Below are 19956 nucleotides of genomic sequence, written 5' to 3' on the forward strand. Positions count from 1 at the left end.
TATTACTACTCCCACAGGCTCCTGAACTGTGGCCCCGCCCCCCATGCCACCCATTCCCCAAGGCCCCACCCCTACGCCGCCCATTCCCCTGTGGCCCCATCCTCACCCCACCTCTTTCTCCGAGGCTCTGCTCCTGCACCAGCTCTTCCCTCAAGACCCCACCCACCGCACACTCTTCTCTGTCCCTTCCCCATCACTCGTTCTTATGGCCAGTAAAAATTGGTGGTGCCATGACTCCCTCACCCCTCCCCCCGTTCCAGCGCCCCTGATCCCAGGCCTCTGGATCTTCAACCAAACACCGCTCCTGTTTGAGCTTACAGGCCAGGGGGCATTAGCTGAGATGCAGTAGCAGCCTTACAATGCCCTCTACATGGTCAGGTCACAGGTCTGGTGGAAGCCAAAAGTGGTCAGCACCTCAGTGGCAGGTGCATGGCCCTCCAGGATGCCCTCCTGACCAGTGCTGCTCTTCTCCCTCAGACCAAAGTCCAGCAAGCCCTGACTCAGCTCAGGAAGGAGATGGAAGCTGCCAAGCAGCTGGAGACCAAGGAGAACAGGAAGATCAAGGAATGGCAGGTGAGTGTCTCCCTGGTGGAAAGGTAGATCCACTCCAGTTCAACCACAACCTATTGAGGCCTTGCTCTTGGTCGCCTTATGTCAGTGCAGCACCCAGTGTGATGGGGCCTTAGCTCCTGGGTACTAAACTGGTGACTTCTTTTGTATTTAGTGATGAGCCTGGCTCAGGAATCTGTGGGGAATGAAAACCCAGGACACCAAAGCATCCGCCTCTTAAAGATGAAGTTTGTTAGTGCAATGACTGTAGATGTCCAAGCCAAGACAGACTCCCAGGGATGGAGCAGACATATACATGGGCTGTAGCTGCTGTGCGGGTCTGGGAGCACGTTAGCACAGAAGTAGGGGAGCACGGCTCAGGGACGCTGCTCCTCTGTCGCCCTGTGCTCTCTGAAGGCATCCTGCTCTGGATTGAGTGTCCATCTCTCTGGGGTGGAATCCTGAGATTCTGCCACTTTCAGACCGGGTCCTGCCCTGCAGTCCCCTGTGTATCATGCACAAGTGGGCTGTCCCTCGGGGACCCCCAACCAAGGGTCCATTCGGTAGTCAGACTTCTTATAGCAATAGCGGTGTGTCTGTAACAAAGTACTTCAGAGAGAAGGACCTTGACTCATCAAAAGGTCTCCACGCACATCCGCCTTACCTGGAATCCTGCCAACTCCCAGGGGTCTAACTTTCCTCAGTCTAGTTCTCCTTAGCTCTCAAAAACCTTTCCCTCTGCCTTGAGGGTGTGAGCCTCTTTGAGCCCCTCACCCCAAAGGGACCCAGCGTCCCCAGGCAAATTTGTCTGGCAGGGGCCGAGCCAGGGCATCAAAGCAAATGCATCTTTCATTGTACAGTAAGTGTTTCTGAGAAGCATATACCTGGATCCATCTGGCCCTTCTTGCGTGCCACTCCTGCCACCCCTGCTATCAAGCTGGATAGATCTATTAAGACAGTGAAATTCCCAGTAACTTGGTCAAGATATAGTCTGTCTAGACCATTATGGACTGTGCCAAATCTGTAACATCCATTCTAGCAATTTTAACGTCCTCTACTCCTGACTGTAAGTTAGACCTGTATATACATAATTTTCCCCATGACAGATCTTCATTCCTGATTTTTTACGGGAAATTTCAGAATGAATTGAAGATTTTCTTTACTTTCTGAGCCAATGTGAAATTTCCCCTTTGGTTCAAATTATTCAATGGGAGACTCAAAGAGCTCAATTTTCTTTAGCTTCTCAAGAAGAAGAGTAAGATGTGACTTGATGGCAGTGTAGAAGTTGTGACAAAGTGGGGTCTTATTCATCTTGGTATGCTGCATGTGAGTCTTACTGTCCTATACTAATATTGTGGGTACCTCGGTTTCCCAGTGTACTGCATGAATATTTCGATGGTGGGAATTGGGTGTGTGATTTTTGCTGAGGCCCTTGGGGCAGGTCAGGCTGCCCAGCTGTCTGCACCTATGTAACCTGAGACCCAGGAGGGCAGGGTGTGGCCAAGTGACACCTTTGGCCTGGATAAGTGAGAGAAAGAGAGGGAGGAGGAGCAACAGGGGTGTCTGAGGTTGGGTTGCTAGAAGCTGGCAGTCTGCTTGGGGGTACTAGAAGATGGGGAGTCCAGGGCTTCTGGCCCAGGACTTCCAAGATGGACTTGGCTGAAAGTCACTGATTTCTGTGATAGCAAGCTCTCTTCTACACTGTGTTCCTGTCAACCAATAACCCTTCCATTTTACACTGGCTGAATGTCATGTCTGACTGAGGAGTTGGGGTGCAGGGCCCTCTGGTTTCCCCAGGAGCCCCGCCCGGGCAGACTCGCTGCGGGAAGTGCATGGTGTGGAAGGGGATGCTGAATGCTCCGAGGTCAAACCCAGGAAGGTCAAAGCTGTGTAAGCCTCTTGCCTTGGAGGCACTATGCTCAGGGAGAAGAGGCTCCCCCAGAGTCCTGACTGGCTTCGTATGGAGTAGTTCCAGAGCATTGACCCAGTGACACCCTGAGAAGTACCTCCACAGGAGAAAATACTGGCTACTAAAGGACTCTTTGATCTAGCAGAGAATGGCAGAAAAAGAGCCAATGGCTGGGAGCGGCGGCCAGACAAATTCAAAGTAGATATAAGGCACAGATTATTAACACAAAGGGTCATTAACCACTGGAGCAAACTCCTAAGGGAAGTGGTGGATGCTCCATCCCTTGGTGGCTTTGAATCTAGATGGGACGTCTTTCTGGAAAACGTTTTTGTCAATCACAAGTTATTGGGCTCAGAACAGGGGTGACTGGGTGAAATTCAATGACTGGGCTATGCAGGAGGTGAGACTAAAATCTAACAGTCCATTATGGCCTTGGAATCTATACATTTATTAAATAAAAAATGTTAGTTTTGTTTCACTTTTCGAAACCTTGATAGTGGGGGGACATCAAACAATTTGGAGGAAATGGGGGGGGAAGCTACCCCCTTCTCCCCACTTTCTCTGTTATTAAAACCATGTTCGATGAGAAAAGTGTAGGGGAAGGTTGGCGGGCTGGCTGGTGTGTAAGTAGCACATAGTTTATCCTCAGTCCTGTTGGTGTTATTTACTTCTCCTGGCAGGAGAAAGTGCAGGTTCAGCGTGAGATCATTATGTCAGAGTTCGAGAAGATCCGCCAGTTCCTGACTGAGGAGGAAAGCTGCTGCTAAAGAAGCTGGCGACGGAAGAGAAGGACTTCGTGCAGAGAATACGGACCAACCTAGATGACCTCTCGGAGCAGAGCTCTGCCCTGGGCAAACTCATTGTAGAGCTGGAGGAGAAGTGCTGGAAATCATCTGTGGAGCTGCTGGAGGTGAGAGTGTGTGGGGTGTTTCTGCAGGTGACTGGGTGGCCAAGGGGGTAAGGTACAGGGCAGTGATGTGGGAGGCCTGAGATTTAATCCCAGCCTGTCTCTGTGTGACTTTTCCTTCTGTGGACATCAATTTCCCCAGCTGTTAAATGGGGCTAACTGGTAGAATTGGTTGGGAAATGACTTGGGATTTTTCCCTCTGCTGAAAAAGATTTTGTTTTCTTCAAATATTTAGGCTGCGGGGGAGGGAGGTTGGGAAAAAACCCAACTGGAAAATGTTAGGATTCACCAAACAAGCCTTTTTCACAGCAGACACAGATTCTCCGTTTCTTCTCTGCAGGGTGTGAAATGTTCACTGAGCAGGTAGGTGACCATGGTCCATCTCTGTTCCATTTCTGCTATGGATGGGTGCACTGGGAACTGAGATAATGATGCATTTCTCCCTGTAGTGCTGAAACTATCGAACTGCAGGAGCCAGAAGCCACACCCATTGAAGTGAAGAATAGATACAAATTCCCTGAGCGTTGCCTGGATATGAAGAAAATGCTACAGAGATTCAAGAGTGAGTAACACCACACGGAATGGAATTTGCTGGGGATCCCAGTGAGAACAGAAGAATATACACCCCGTGTGTGTTTAGGCAGGGGGTGCGGGGAGTAATTTGATACCTGGATGCATACACAGGGGAATCTCCAGTAGGAGTAGAGAGGTTAGTCACCTCTGTGTTTATCACTGGTGCAACTGCTGCTGAAATCCTGTGTCCACAATTCCAGAAGGATGTTGAAAAATTGCAGCGGGTTCAGGGAAGAGCCATGAGAATGGTTGAAGGATTAGAAAACCTGCCTTCTAGTGAGAGACTCAAGGACCTCAGTCTATTTAGCTTAACAAAGAGAAAGTTCAGGGGTGACTTGATCACAGTCTATAAGTACTTCCATAGGGAACAAATATTTAATAATAGAGGCCTCTTCAAGCTAGCAGATGAAGGTCTAACAAGATCCAGTGGCTGCTAGTTGAAGCTAGACAAACTCAGACTGTAAATACAGCATGACTTCTTAACAGCGAGGTTGAGTAGCTACTGGAACAACTTACCAACGACTGTGGTGGAGTCTCCATCACTGGTCATTTTTAATTCAAGTTTGGATGTTGTTGTTTTTTACCCCTAAAAGATCTGCTCTAGTTCAAACAGAAATTAATTCAGAGACGTCTTGTGCTGCTGTGTTACGCAGGAGGTCAGGCTAGAGTCTCACAGTTATCCCTTCTGGCCTGTGAATCTCTGTGCAGGTGTGGTTTGTATATGAGGGGAGGTAGGCCCACAGTGCTGAAGCGAGGAGCCAGATGCGTGGGCACAAGGCCACAGTGAGGGGTAGAAGTCACAACATGGGATGAGGCTACATTCTGGGAGCCATGTTGCAGGGGTAACACTGACAGACTCCATTTGTTGGCAGGATTGAACCTACAACCTTTGGAGCTAAATACATGAGCCTCTACTGCCGAGCTAAAAGACACATCGCTCTTAGCTAAGGCTGTAGCAGACTCATTAATCTCCAAATGTTCTGGGTGCCACTAGCTGGGGCAGAGCACCACACCCAGGAGGTGTGTGGGTTGCACAGGGACGTGGCCTTGATACAGAGGATGGAGCTCCGTTTTGGGGGTGGGACCATGGTGTGGTGTGGGGCTATATTCTGGGGGCATGGCTACAGGGCAGAGGTGCAGCCAGAGTCCGTGGGTGGGGTCATGTGGTCCCTGGATCATGGAGTGCTGGTCTGACTTTCCCATCTCTCCATATAGTGGACATGACGCTGGACCCTGAGATAGCCCACGTGTGCCTGGAGCTGTCCAAGGACCGTCATGGCATGCAGCTGGGGGAGCCGCAGCTGGCCGTCCCATCCCACGCCAAGCGTTTTGACATGTACCGCTGTGTGCTGGGCGCGGAGGGGCTGCGTACAGGACAGCACTACTTGGAGGTGGAGGTGGAGACAGGCAACAAGGCCTACTGGACGCTGGGCATAGTGCGGGCTCGCTGCTCAGGAAGGGCTGGTTCAGCATGGAGCAGGAAGAGAGCATCGGGGCTGATCAGGGGCCAATACCATGCCCACACCTGTCCTGAGACCAGACTGTCGCCGAGCCGCAGCCCCCAGCTCCTGGGCATCTTCCTGGACTATGATGGTGGGAGCATCACCTTCTATGAGGCCGAGGGCATGGAGCCCATCTTCTCCTTTGCCAGCAGCACCCGCTTCCCCAAGCCACTTTACCCCTTCTTCTGGCTCATATGCCCTGGCACCAGCCTCAGGGTTCACCCCATGGTGTGAGTGGGGGGAAGCAGGCCTGATGGACTGGGGAATGGCACGAGAGCGGGCAGTGTCCCTGACAGGGCCTCTGGGTGGGACGGCAGCTCCTGCCCCATCACACCAACACCCCGCCCAATCGTCCAGTAGCTGGGGACCGCTCAGGGCTGTTGGAGTTGGGGGGCTCCCTCACCCTAGCAGCAGCGGTGGCAGGGGGCAGGGAGACGCGGTATGCCAGCCAGCTCCCCTTCCGCAGCTCTCAGGGCTGAGGGGGGCCTGCCTCGGTAAGTGTGTGTATACACGCTCCCATAGAACGCCTGCCCAGCCCTGTGCACCACCCTCGCCTACCACACACCCCGGCGCTGAGACGAAGCAGGGCAGACATGGCAGGGCCAGGCCTGGTTGTGCAGTGGGATGGGCTCACCCACACTGGTTGGGCCTCAGTCTCTGCCCCCCGGTGGGATGTCCTCGTGCCCCCTCCCCCAGAAAGCCCTCGCTCTGCTGGGTTGGTTTGGTGAGGACCATTTTTTTTTTTAGAATAAACTGAATGTAAAGATGTGGCAGGTTGTGAGTTACTGACCTCTCCGCCCCACCCCCACCAGGTGTGTACCTCACGCCTACAGCAGCCCCGTGGGGCAGCACCATCTTGTGCTTCAAACCCTTGGGAGCTAAAACGGGAGTTATTCAGAACCCAGAGCTCATCGTCCTCCTAACTAAGGACAGTCTGGGGAGAAACCCAACCTAAAGCGTCTGCACTGCTGGGTGCTGCACTCCGGGCCTTGACTCCAAAACTAGACTGGGAGGCCATCTGGGCAGGGACAATGGCTGCGATCACAGGAGGGATCCATCAAGAGCCCATTATTATTACTGTGAATTCAACCAGAATGGGGGTCCTGTTGTGCAGGGCACTGCACAGACGCTGGCCCTGCCTGAGTCTGGCGAGAGCCTGAGACAGTTGCTCTGAGGGGATGGGTTTCATGCACTGTGCCCAGGAGGCTGAATCCTGCTGCTCAAAGGCTCTGATAAACAGGGATCAAATCTACGTGGCTCAGAGTCCTCTGGGAATGAGAGACCCCTAGAAAATTGATTTTTGATGACAATTTTTCAGTTTTTAAAAACCAAGCTCCTAGATTTTACGTTTGGAGTCTTGGGGTTTACTTTGTTCCAGGTTTCCCTCTTAAGGTTTGTTTGCACTCACAGTGCTTGACCCTCATTGCATGTTTGCCTTGTGGGGAGCTAGCATAGGCCACCTTTGCACCCCTCTGCCTCCTCCACCCTTTAGGCCCCCCCCCCCACAGCTCCACTGGCCTCCACCCCACATCCCTCTGCTCCACGTTTCTATGCCCCATCCCCCTTCATCCTCCTGCACCCTCCTCTGCCTCCTGATTCTTCTTGCCTCTGCCTCCCCCCCAGCACCCCAACTCTGTCCCATAGCCTCTTTCTACCTGCACCCTATGTCCCTCTGCCCATCCCCACACAGCAATTACTGGGGAATAAGCCCCTCCACCCCCTGGCAGGATTCCCAGAACAGAGTTGCTCCTGGGTGCATTAGGCACTGTGGGAAAACCTGCCACATCCTCCTGGGGCATGATGGGAGGCAAGGGCTGAACTCACAATTCACTCCTGCCATGAGTATGGCTTACAGCAGGGGTCCCCAATGTGGTTCCCGTGGGAGCCATGGCGCCTGCAGGGGCATCTAAATGCGCCCGCGTACTGGCCGGTGGTGGAGCATCCGCCGAAATGCCGCCAAATTTTGGCGGCATTTCAGCGGCGACACCTCTCGATGACGCCGCTTGCTGCTGACAAGCGGCGTCATCGAGAGGCGTCGCCCCCAAATTTCTGCGGCATTTTGGCGGCGATGCCTCTTGATGACGCCGCTTGCCACCAACAAGTGACGTCATCGAGAGGCGTCGCTGCTGAAATGCCGCAGAAATTTGGCAGTATTTCGGTGGGTGCTCCACCACCGCCATGGTCCTTCATCTGGTGCCCACCAGACGAAAAAGTTGGGGACCACTGACATAGGGGTTTAGTGTGCGGGTGGGTTTGCAGCACCCCCTGTTGGGCCCTTGTTCCTAGCAGCACTGGGTGTGTGTGTGTGCACGTGCACGCGCGCAATTGGCCATAGGGTTTTAGGCAAGACAGAAGCACAAGTCTGACTGCGCAGACAGACAGTGTGAGGGCTGTATGTTTGGGGCAGCCACTGTGTCTGAATAAACTGGATTCTGCAGCCACAAAAGCTGGTCTCAGTCCAGTGAGTGGAGGAAGCACCAGGGGAAAGGCCCCATATCACATTCCCTGCCCCCAAGACAGACAGACAGCTCCTCCCAAACTCTACCATCCCCAATAGCTGCAGCGCTTCATTCAGTGCCCCCGCCCCCCCTCACCACTGCTGGCTGGGTTGTTATTGTTTATTTGAGTTGTGGTGGGGCCTATAGGCCAGGTGCCCATTGTGCTGGGCGCCAGACGAACACAGACCAAAGAGAAAGCGCCTGCTTCCAAGAGCTCACAATCTGTGGGGGCAACACAAACCCTGGCTCAGCCCAGGGGCCCCTCTAGCCAGTGTTCCAGCTCTGACAGTGCCCAGAAGCAGTTCGTTCAGAGGGAGGGTCGTGAGGCCTGCAGAGGGCAGTTGTAGGAGGCGCTGGTTTGCTCCCAGTCTGAGTGAGGCGGGGCCAGGAATGATTAGTGACTGTGAATGTTCTCTCCTCCCACCTGGATGCCGAAGCGCAGCTCCTCTGCAGGTGTGAAGCGCTCTCTTTCCATCTGCCCCCAGTCCCTTCACTGAGACATGTTCGGTTCTTGGACTCGGAAAGATCATGTGGCAATGAGTTCCACAGGTCATGGCAAAAGGCATTTCCTTTCACTGGAAATGGGTTGTCTTTGGAAGTGTGGACCCCAGGATTGGACACAGGATCCAGGAATCGTCTCCCCAGTGCTGCATACAGCGGTAACACGCCTTCTCCACTCTGACTCGGTATTTCCCTGCTCACACAGCCGAGGAGAAAGTTACCCTCTTAATCACAGCGCTGCAGAGTGGAATTGCCTACATCCTTCTCAGGGCCTCTGCCTTCCAGGGTACACTCCGCATTCTGCTGGTCTGGCCTGCATTCCTTTGTCCTAGAAAGACGACCTTGCATTTGGCTGTATTAAAAAGCACCTTGTTTGAATTATCTCAACTGACCCCGATTCCTCATAGACTTTAAGACCACAAGGGACCATCAAGATCATCTAGTCTGACCTCCTCCATGTTGCAGGCCACAGAACGTCCCCCATCCACGCCCGTAATAGGCCCGTAACCGCTGGCTGAGTTACTGAAGTTCTCAAATTATGATTTAAAGACTTCACAAGACAGAGAATCCACCGCTTACTCTAGTTCAAACCTACAAGTGACCCGTGCCCCATGCTGTAGAAGAAGGAGAAAAACACCGAGGATCTCTGCCAATCTGACCCAAGGGGGAATTCCCTCCTGACCCCAAATATGGCGAAAAGTTAGACCCAGAGCATAGGGGTGAGATCCATGAGCCAGCACTTCCCCCACTGTTATTCCCCACCCAGGAACTTTTGTGCCACTAGCAAGCTTTGCCCTGACGTGTGTGATACTCTCCAAGGATGCCAAGCAGACTCCACACTTTACTTCACTTGACGCTCCTGCCCCCTCACCCAGTTCCTTACCGTCCCAGTCCCCAACCCCAAACTCTCCATCTAGGTGCTAGGTCCCTCCCCCAGAGCCCATCCCCACCTTCCCAGCGGCCACCCCAATCTGACCCCTGTCCTCTGCTCCTCTTGATCTCCAAGCTGGCTCCGGCCCCCCAAGGGTTAGCCGTGGCCGGCCCTAGCCCGTATGAGTCCTCTGGTGTCTGATCAGGGCTGAACTCTGGCGGAAGTCCTTCCCGCACTGGGTGCATTTGAAAGGCTTCTCCCCAGTGTGGGTCCTCAGGTGGGCACTGAGGGACGAACTGTGCGGGAAGTTTTTCCCACACTGGCAGCAGCTGTGCGATCTCTGCTGGCTGTGAGTCCTCTGGTGCCTGCCAAGGGCAGCGCGGCACCGGAAGGCTTTCCCGCAAGCTGCGCACCGGTGTGGCATCTTCTCCCCGTGGGTGCTGCTCTGGTGGTTCAGGAGTTCGGCGCTGGCACCGAAGCCAGCTCCGCAGTCAGGGCACTTGTGGGCCGCAACCCCAGCGTCATGGCCCCTCTGGTGGGCGAGGAGATCGGAGCTGACGCTGAAGGCCTTGCCGCACTGTCCGCACTTGTAGGGCTTGTCTCCGGCATGCAGCCGCTGGTGGATGAGGAAGCCCGAGTTCTGGGTGAAGCCTTTGCCGCACTGGTGGCAGCGGTAGGGTTTCTCACCAGTGTGGGTGCGCCAGTGCACCGTCAGGGTGGAGCTCATGCCAAAGCGCTTGCCGCACACAGTGCACTGGTAGGGGCGCTCCCCGGTGTGGGTGCGGCGGTGGGCCACCAGGTCGGAGCGCTGGGCGAAGGCCTTGCCACAGTCGGGGCAGGGGAAGGGGCGCTCGCCGGTGTGGGTGCGCCTGTGCGTGGCAATGTGGGAGCGCCGGGCAAAGCCTTTCCCGCACTGGGGGCAGCGGTGGGGCTTGTGGCCGGCATGGCCACGTAGGTGAGCGGCCAGGTTGGAGGAGTCGGTGAAACCGCGGCCGCAGTCTTGGCAGCGGTAGGGGCGTTCGCCGGTGTGGGTGCCCTGGTGCTTCACTAGGTTGGAGCTGCGGCTGAAGCTCTTGCCGCACTCACCACACTGGAACGGCCGCTCCCCGGTGTGCATGCGCCGGTGCTGCACAAGGTGCGAGCTCCAGACAAACCTCTTCCCGCACTCAGGGCACGTCTTCCGCTCCGCGGTCCCTGCATCCTGTGCTCCATCCAGCTGAACCTCAGCCCCGGGCTGGCCCTCGGACGCCTCGCCCGACAATGCTTCATCCTGCCACGGACTCCCCTCCTTGTCCCTGTGCAGCATCTCAGCACCTATGCGAAGGAAACGGGAGACAATGAACAGCTGGGAGAGGAAAGTGCTGGTAGAGAGAGAGAGATCAGTGACTGAGATCAGGACCCTGTCACTCTGCGTGTTGCACAGACAAACAGCGATTGAGATCAGGGGCCCCGTCGCGCAGGGCACTGCACAGACACACAACGACTGAGATGAGGGACCTGTAGCGTCAGGCGCTGCACAACTGTAATAGTTTGGGATCTTTAAAATACAAAGGCAGAGCACGATCCACTGGCTGGGAGCAGAAGGGAGACAAATTGAGACTGGGAATTAGGGGCTAGTGTTTATCTGGGAGGGGAATGAACCATTGGGAGAGCTCCCCTAGGAAGGAGGTGGGTTGTCTGTGGAGATGGGGCATCTCTAGCTCAGCCAGGAGTTACTAGGCTGGAGGCACAGCGATTCCTGGCCTGAGTTAGGCAGGAGGCTGGGTTGGATGGGCATGATGGGCTCTGCTGTCTCTGACATCTATGAAATTCTAAGACATTATGACATAGAAGGGGCCAGATTCTGTCCTCATTACCAACTTCCTGCCACTAGAGCTGCAAGTGAGATTAAACAGAGCAGGAGTGAAATCTCTCCTCCTGTGTAATCTTTGCTCTCTGCTCTTTGCAGAAGGATGGGAGGCAAAGGGTCAGAGCAGCTGTCAGAAATGAGTCAAGGTCAGTGCAATCCATGCATGCCATGGTCAGGAGGGTGTAATGTGGCTATTACAATGAAAAACTAGTTCCACTACAAAAATGTTCCTTTCGCAGCTTCTAGCCTGAAGCATTTTTCATTGCTTCAAAATTCTTGGACCCAGATTTCCATCACAGTCAGTAGCTACTTCTTTCATCCACTGAAAACCTGGGTGTTTCAAACACACAAAATTCTCTGGGGCCTGACAACCCGCTTCCCAGACAATTTTGCCTGTGGGCAGTGGACTTTTTGAAAGAGGACATTGCCTGATACGTCGCAAAAACCAATGCATTTCAAGAGCCTTACTGATTCCCCTCCCCTCTCTCTCTCTCTCTCTCTCTCTCTCACACACACACACACACACACACACACACACACACACACACACACACACACACACACACACACACAGGGAGCTCACCCCAGCCCCACTGGGATATTTACATGGCTCAGAGAAGCTCTCTGAGCTCTCTCACCTCTATGGACGCCTTGTGGCCCATCCGTGTCCTCAGAGCCCTGGAGATCCGGGATGCAGGGTGCTTCCATGGGAATCAGGAATCCTGCCCCTGTGCAGAAGAGCAGGGCAAGCGGGAGATTTTCTCCAGGAGCTGAAATTGGTCAACTACTTAAAGTTCTGAGAAAAAAACTCATCTTGAATTATTTTGCCAACAGGGAAGGGGGGGGGGAGACACACACAAAAACGATTTCTTTTCTTTCCAAAATTTCCATGAAAAACAGCCCCCTAAATTGCAGCCAGCTCTAGTGACTAGGCTGCAAACAGAAAAGGTTCCTCCCAGCTTCAGGGATGACCTGTTGTTTAGGGCTCCAGGTCACATGTACAGCAAGGAGTGGGGTCTGCACAGGCTCCTGGGAACTAGTCCACACACCAGATGAGCATCTTTCTCACAGTCACTGAGCACCCCAGAGGGTGACTAGATAAACCTCAGTAGAGCAGAGAGAGGCACAACCACTATGAGGTGCTGCCCAAGGCAAGCACTGACCCCCAGCTGCTACCCCCAATCCTAACCTACCAGACCCCACTCCCCTGCCAGAGCCAGAACCCAGGAGTCCTGCTTCTCTGCAGGCTGATGCGCTCTCCCCAGCACCAGGGGATGCTCAGACCCGGCTCCCGGGCCCCCATAGCCCCAGGGCGCAGTGCCGTGTGGAGGGAGAAGGCACAATGGGAACTGGGGACTAGGACAGGAGCTGCACAACCAGGAAGTGCTGAACAGATTGAGAGAGAGAGAAACATGAGCTTTGTCTCCCAGAGCCAGAGCCAGAGCCATCTAGTGGCTCCGGCTCCAGAACAGACAGGGGCGCGCAGCCCCAGACAGACACAGGGCTGAATCAGATGGAGACAGTCAGAGAGCTAGCTACTGCTCTGGGATATCGGCATCAATGCAGGCCCTGGACTTTGGGGCGAAGAAAATTAGCAGCAAAATTTTACCCACAGTGTTTAAATTGGCACCATTAGATTTCACAGTCAACAGACCCCCGCTTCCCCTGAGATGAACAGACACTTTTCAGCCCTCGCGCAGTGATGGTCTCAGACTATCTGCAGACGCAGGCAGCTGTCACTGCCGTGGCTACGCCACAGTTTATATTCCAAGTGTTTCATTCAGAACCCTAACAGCTAGGGACTGAGTTTCCTCGTTAAAGGAAGCTGAGCTGCTGGATCAAAGAAGGGGGCCTTCTGCTGCAAATACTGAGCCAGGCCATCACAGAATACAATGAGATGTGCTGCAGAATAGAAGCCAGGAGTCCAGACTCTCAGCCCCTCCCTCTGTGCTAACCCACTACCCTCCACCCCCTTCCCAGCTTGCAGAGCTCAGGAGCCCCTTTGCTGCTCTAACCTTCCCTTGTGTGTGAGGTTGCATGTGTGTATGCATGTCTCACCTGGCTTTCCCAGCTTTTGCTGGATATCTCCTCAGGGAATCCGGAACTGTGGATTGGGTCCCATCCTCCTCCATGTGAGCTGGAATTGGATGGGTCAGACAGAGTGGGGCTGAGCTAAGGAGAGAGCAGGGGCCCGAGCTGAGCAGGGGAGCAGATCCGTGCCAGATCCAGAGGGGCCAGAGGAGCAGCCCAGGAAGTAGGTCAGTGCTGGGAGCAGAGTCGCAGAAGCAGCCCACAGAGCCAAAGAAATGGCTCAGGGAGGGCAGATCCTGTGCTGGGAGCAGGGCTGCAGCCACAGAGCCAGAGAAGCAGCCCAGGGGGCTGGAGGCAGAGCATCAGCATCAGTGCTGAGGCCGAGGGGAGCTGGAGCTGGGGCTGGAGCAGTCTGGAGCCCAGTGCAGTGAACACCTGGGGCCAGCCAAGGGGGTGACCCTGGGCAAAGGGCCCAGCACAAAAAGACACCCCCAGCCAAGGGTCCTTGCAGGCCAGACTGGGAGGGGGCTCTTAACCCGATGGGGGGCTGATGCTGGGAAGAAGGGTCCCACCATCCAAAGCCCGGAGGTGTATGGCCACCACCAGAGCAAGTGTCCAACCCACAGCATCCCTGCAGCACAGCCAGGGCCTGAGACGGAGGCCTGGAACCAACAAGGAACAGACTGAAAAGTGCTTTGATGTCCAGAGACACTGTTTGTAATGTTCCCTGCCACGGAGCAGGGTGATGTGTTTTCCTGTAACCTTTCCCATTTTTCCTTATTCTTTTTTAAATTAATTGTTGATTAAATAAATTGTATTTGCTTTAAACTGTATGTAATGATCAGTGGTCAGGGAGGTGCCCAGTGCAGAGAGAGCACCCTGGAGTGGGGACACCCTAACCCCTGTCCTAGGTGACCACAGCAGGGTTGGGGGTTGAGCCCCCCAGGAATCCTGGGCCCAGCCTTGTTGGGGTTACGAGGACTCTGCCACACAGGAGAATGGAAGGGGAGCCCTCAAGGGCAGGGAGGCGTCTGGATAAAGGAAGTGGGAGCGAAGACTCAGATCCTTCCGCTAGCCCATTTCACCGGGGTAGTGCAGAAGCCAGAAAGTTCCCCACAATAGCAGGACCATTCCCCCGCTTACACACATATACCAAGTCAGTCTGTGTGGGTGCAAGGGGAAAACCAAAACCGCTTGCAAGAGGCCACTTCAGACTAACATTTGCGAGTGAGTGTGCGAACTATCACCCTAAATGTGAGCGTGCTTCCCGCTCACTGAGGATGAATGTGACATTAAGGCACTGAACAAATTCTAAATGCACAATCAGCCTTTATAGAACAGGACCCTGATTGCATCGGTAACTACGCTGTGGGGCAGGGTGGCCTATGGTGCGAACTGCAGAGTGCACCAAAGTGTTGTGCTGTAACTGCCCTGTGTGGACACTGCTGGAGCAAGCTAGAACTACATTCAAACAGGACTAGTTACATTTAGTTTGCACCAGCAGTGTCCACATGGAGTGGGCGCGGGGAGGCAATTGGAGCACAAATCTTTGGTGCACTCTGCAATTCACTCCCCTTAGTCCAGCATAGACAAGCCCTTAGTTAACAACATGTGAGCAGCACCACGTCACTCAATTATAATTCCAGTGTCATCATGTCTATTTCACGGCATATTACCTTTGGTGGTTGGTTTTGGTTCCACTTTTTCTTGCTGATCCGCAGCTTCCTTCCTAGTCAGTGGAGTTGAGAGCAGACCGGCCTTAGATCACATCGGCCTTAGACCATCCTGAGGGCACAGCCAGCCTCTGTACTGTTGTGCACAGCAAGGCCCCACTGGGCTGGGTACCGTACTAACAGTGAACAATGGGCACTGCCCCAAGAGCTCACGCTAATGGAGAAGATGAAGTGTTAGCTAGTAAGTGACTAATTAGCAAATGAGAAGACGCAAGCCACCAGCAATTGTACTGGTTACATTGAAGGGAGGAACTCTACCTGAGAGAGTAACGCTAGGGTTTCAGATATTGTGAACCAAGCCATATAGATCTCTCCCTCCTTCAGTGTGTTATAAGTAAGGCTACGTTTTAGTCATGGGTATTTTTAGTAAAAGTCATGGACAGGTCACAGGCAGTAAACAAAAATTCACTGCCCGAGACCTGTCCATGACTTTTACTATATATCCCTAACTAAAACTTGGGCCATGGGGCCACAGGTGCTCCGATGGGGGGAGCAGTCCAGGGCTGCTGTGGGTGTTTGGGGGGTGGCCCAAGACCCCCGTTGGTGCTGGGGAGAGGCTCGAAGGCTCCCTACCTAGCTCCATGTCCCTTCAGCTCCTAGGGAGAGGGGCAGTTGGGGGGGATTCACGCTTTGCTCCCACCACCGGGAATGGGGAAATGCGGCCAATGGGAACTTTGGGGGAGGTATCCACAGGGAAGGGCAACGCCCGGAGCCTTCTGCCCCCTATCCGTCAGGGGCCACAGGGACATGGTGCCAGCCACTTCCTGGAGTGGCGCAGGGCCAGGGCAGGCAGGCAGGGAACCTGCCCTGGCCCTGCTGCATGCTGCTGGCACCCCGAAGCCACTCCAGGTAAGCAGCGCCAGGCCAGAGTCCACACCCTGAACCCCTCCTGCACCCCAACCCCCTGCCAAACTTTTGGGTTAGCATCAAAATCAGAACTTAAAAAATTATATTTAATACAAGCCCAGGCACTACAAATCGCGAGCAGTGCATTTATTACACCACCTGTGCGCACTACAGATAGCTTCTAGTGAAATGCCAGCTACGCTACAAACTACTGGCCCTAACTTTCTGGGCCAAAGTTAATAGGAACTGCAACGATGAAAGTGCCAAGCGAAATATGAGGCTTGTTGGGAATCTGATAGGTAAACTATATAGCATTCTGGTGGGGTGGTTGCCCCACACAGGGAGAAGAAGGGGTTAAAAGCAGCACCAGGGAGTCTGTGCAGAACCCACTAACCAGGAAAAGGCTTATTGAGCCCACCAATAGGGGGAAGGTTTGCCGGAGCAGCCAATCAGGACTGGTGAGGGCCATATATAAAGGACTGTTCAGCAGAACAGAGGGCAGTCTCTCTCTCTGGAAGGCAAGGGTGGAGGACTGGGTGCCTGAAGAAGTGCCATAGATAGAGAAATGCTGGGCGGGGGCAGCGGCAGCAGAGTGTGAGGGTGAGCTGCTGGCTAAACTGCCAGGCTGGGGCCTTGCTACCAGGGCTGAGAGGGTTCTAGGGCTATGGGGGAAGAGACCCAGGGAAAATAGGCAGTAGATTGGAGAGGGCAGTAGGTGGCTGCTGGCTATAGGGTCCCAGGGTTGGGACCCAGAGTAGTGGGCAGGCTTGGATGGTCCCCCACACTTGCACCCACTTGCCAAGGAGGAGAATGGCCTGTATCCAGACTGCAGTTTGTACCTGAGGTAAGGGACTGAACCTTGGACTGCAGCTGGCCATTGAGGCAAATGGTGGGACTAAGGACTGCTGGTCCCACAGAAGAAGGGAGATACTGGGGTGGGGGCACAGCTGGAGGACCATACCTAGAAGAGGATGCTGCTGTTTGGGGAGCAATGTGGCTCCAAAGAGTGGAGACAGCAGTGATGGCAGGTGTGACACCACTAGCTGAAGGTGGACTGGAAGGGCTGAGAGCTAATTCCCAGGATGGCCAGCAGGAGGCACCATGGTGGTGAATCGTGCCCCGTTACAAACACATGTTAGAACTCCATATGCAGGAGTTGAAAGACAAGGAAAACCTGAATGAAGTCAAAACTTTTAGTCATGGGAAAATTAGTTAGGGATGGAAAGCTGCATGCCCAAATGTGGATTTAGATTTATTTTATAAATTTGATGGTAAAAAAGAGAGAGCAGGTTTTGAAAATGAAGTGTACCGGTCTATAGATGAGGAGTGGAGTCAGTTTTGTCAAATGTATTGTAACCATTCTGCCAGGTGGAGCCAGCAACAACCAGGGCCAGGTTCAACATCTAGGGGTTCTTTCCTGTTGATACAACTTAGAACTGGCTTGAGCTCCCACCCAGTAACCTAAGAAAATTATACACCACCCCTGGGTGCCTCTGAGAGGCAATACTTCCCCCCCTCACAAGCACAGAGTCTGAGTGTAGAAAATAAACTTTTAATAAAAAGAGAGGAGTGACTTGGTGTTAATTTGGGAAGACACTGCAGACAGGGTTCATAAACATAAACCGTGAGTAAAAGACCCATCCCCAAATAGGTTGGACAGTGCCCTTCCCCCTCAGGTTCTGAAGTCCAGCAACCCAAAAGTCCCTTTAATGTGCCCGTCCCTTCTCTGCACCCCACTCACAGTTGCTGCCCTTGTCAGCGCAGATCTAGAGTTCAGAAGTGCATCTGTAGAGTTCACCTCCTGCCCTGGGTGGAGGGGGGGATAAGGAGGCACCTTACTTGCTCCGCTGCTTGGACACTAGCTTGCTGCCCCTCTCTCTAGGGCTCTGCTGGCTGCATCTCTCTGTGCCCTGCTGGCCACTCACTGTGCCACCTGGCTGCCCTGCCAGCTGCTGCTCCTTGCACTTGACTGCCCTGCCAGGTCTGGTTCCTCTCCAGTGCCCATCCCACCAACCATGGTTCCTTGCTGCATCACCAGCTGATTTGTCAGTCACCTTCTGCTGCTACCAGCCTCTCCGCTGTGACTTCTGCGCATGAATCTCTTAGGCCTGGTCCACACTACACTGTTAAACTGATTTTAACAGCGTTAAATCGATTTAACGCTGCACCCGTCCACACTATCCTGCTCTTTATATCGATTTAAAGGGCTCTTTAAATTGACTTCTGTACTCCTACAAAACAAGAGGAGTAACGCTAAAATTGATATTACTATATCAATTTAGGGTTAGTGTGGACACAAATCTACGTTATTGGCCTCATTCTTTTACAGTAGCTATCCACAATGCACCGCTCCAGAAATCGACGCTAGCCTCGGACCACGGACGCACACCACCGAATTAATGTGCCTAGTGTGGACGTGCACAATTGACTATTTAATATCTGTTTTATAAAATTGGTTTTAGCTAATTTGAATTTATCCTGTAGTGTAGACATACCCCGAGTAATTTTTAGCTTTTAAGAGGCTGGGCAGAAACACAATCCTACCACAACTGATTTCAGCTCTGATGGAGCATTTAAAATAACAGAGAGGCTCCTAATAAACCCTGTTTAGCTCTTTCTTTGAAGAGTGGAGGGAAACAAGTTAAACCAGTCCAGGATGGACGTTTGGAGGAAGTTCCACATCTCTTAGCTTGGACACCTATCCCCACCCCTCTTACTTCTATGGGGCTCTGGTATTTGAGCCCCTAGCTTGATGAGGTCCTTTCAGCTGAGGGTGATGCCCCTCATTTGGGACACATTAAGTACAGTTCTGCTCCCCTTTATTCACAATAATGCCAACATTGGTAACAGCATTTCACTACCCCTCTATCACTACTGAGATGATTTGTAACCCGACACCAGCCAAAGTTGATCACTTTGAGCAACACACTGCTCTGTCTGCTGGCTATCTAAGCAGAGTAGGTGTGCTCATGTAAATACAGTTTGCTCTTGCAGTCTCTCCCCCTCCCAGGTAGCTGCCAGGGAAGAATTCAGCAGACCCTGCTTACATATATACAGGTGGGTCCAAAAAAGAAAAAAACAGGAAGAGTAGGGATGACGTATTGTACACCAACATTGGGAATTAGTGCATCCAAAAGAATATCTGATTATGTAGCTGTCGTGACAGCTGAACCAGTAGCAATAATGCTAGCATTCAGCTGGATCTGGGATGGACACCCAGCAGCAGCAGTCATTTTTTGATTCAATCTCAGGCGTTATGGGGATAAAAAAGGGTGTCTCAATATGTAGAAGTGATTTAAGCAACAAAATTATATTTCTAACAACAGAGTAACTACAAATGGGGATACAGGCAGCATTAGCTTGTATCCCAGTGCTTATTGGGATAACAGGGAACAAAATGGCTAACAAAGCAGCTAAAAACGCTGTGAGAAATGGAAGGATTAACACGGAAATGCCCTTGAGTAAGTAGGAATTCAAAAGCCTAGTACAGAAAAATGTAAAGGGAAAACGGCAAAAAAAAAATTGCACTAATGGAAAAAAAGGAAGCTGATTATCTGAACTGAGCCCCAGAGCGGAGGATTACGACATACTTCAGGACTGGACAGGATGCACGCAGGAAGTGCTTTTGTTTAGAGTATTAACATTGTGGCTCAAACTAAAATCTTTTTCAGATGAAGAGACACAAAGACGGACTCTGTGTGCCCTGTAAGGCAGAAGAAACACGTAATCACCTTTTATGGGTATGTCAGAGCATTGAGAAAGGGAAAAGCTTTGTGAGGTGCCTCTTCCCCACCCCATTCTTACTCCTATAATCCTTGCCCCCTTCCCACTGTGCTACTATCCTCCCCCACATCGGTGCCTATACACCCTCCAGAACCTAACCCTCCCCCAGCTCATCTTCCCTTCCCCCCTCTGCTGACCCCCCAGCAGTTCCTATGTCATCCCCCCCCCACTCTCTGGCTCCTGCAACTCTGTCTCCCAGGTGTTCCCCCCATTCCTCCAGCCTCTTCATCCCAAGTCAGGTTGCTTCATGCTACTCATGCCTATCTTATATAGCACTTTTCATCAGGAGATCTCAAAGCACTGCCCACCCAATATTTAGTGTATTTATCCTCACAGCCCAGTGCCGTTATCCCCATTGTGCCAATGGGAACTGAGGCAGAGACAGGTTACGTGATTTGGCCAAG

At 52.9% G+C, this 19956-nt stretch overlaps 1 protein-coding gene and 1 pseudogene across 1 annotated transcript; one reads left to right on the forward strand and one right to left on the reverse strand.

Moving 5' to 3' along the window:
- LOC115651483 overlaps window positions 1–6210 on the forward strand; it is a 34216-nt pseudogene extending 28006 nt beyond the window's left edge.
- Window positions 6211–9075: 2865 nt separating this feature from the next.
- LOC115651440 (zinc finger and SCAN domain-containing protein 2-like) lies at window positions 9076–13435 on the reverse strand. Its single transcript, XM_030562498.1, has 2 exons — window positions 11798–13435; window positions 9076–10624 (listed from the first exon to the last, which is right to left on the reverse strand). Exons 1-2 carry the CDS (start codon window positions 11865–11867, stop codon window positions 9483–9485), a joined length of 1212 nt encoding a protein of 403 aa, XP_030418358.1. The 5' UTR covers window positions 11868–13435; the 3' UTR covers window positions 9076–9482.
- Window positions 13436–19956: the final 6521 nt, after the last annotated feature.

This window comes from Gopherus evgoodei, chromosome 4 (assembly GCF_007399415.2).
Source record: "Gopherus evgoodei ecotype Sinaloan lineage chromosome 4, rGopEvg1_v1.p, whole genome shotgun sequence".
In the NCBI taxonomy this organism is placed as follows: domain Eukaryota; kingdom Metazoa; phylum Chordata; order Testudines; family Testudinidae; genus Gopherus; species Gopherus evgoodei.

Bases quoted from the DNA above. Each gene is read 5' to 3' on its own strand.
- LOC115651440 (XM_030562498.1), bottom strand. From the start codon at position 11,867: ATGGAAGCACCCTGCATCCCGGATCTCCAGGGCTCTGAGGACACGGAT. The intron at 10,625-11,797 runs GTGAGAGAGCTC...TCCTTCGCATAG, and splicing joins GCCACAAGGCGTCCATAGAG to GTGCTGAGATGCTGCACAGG.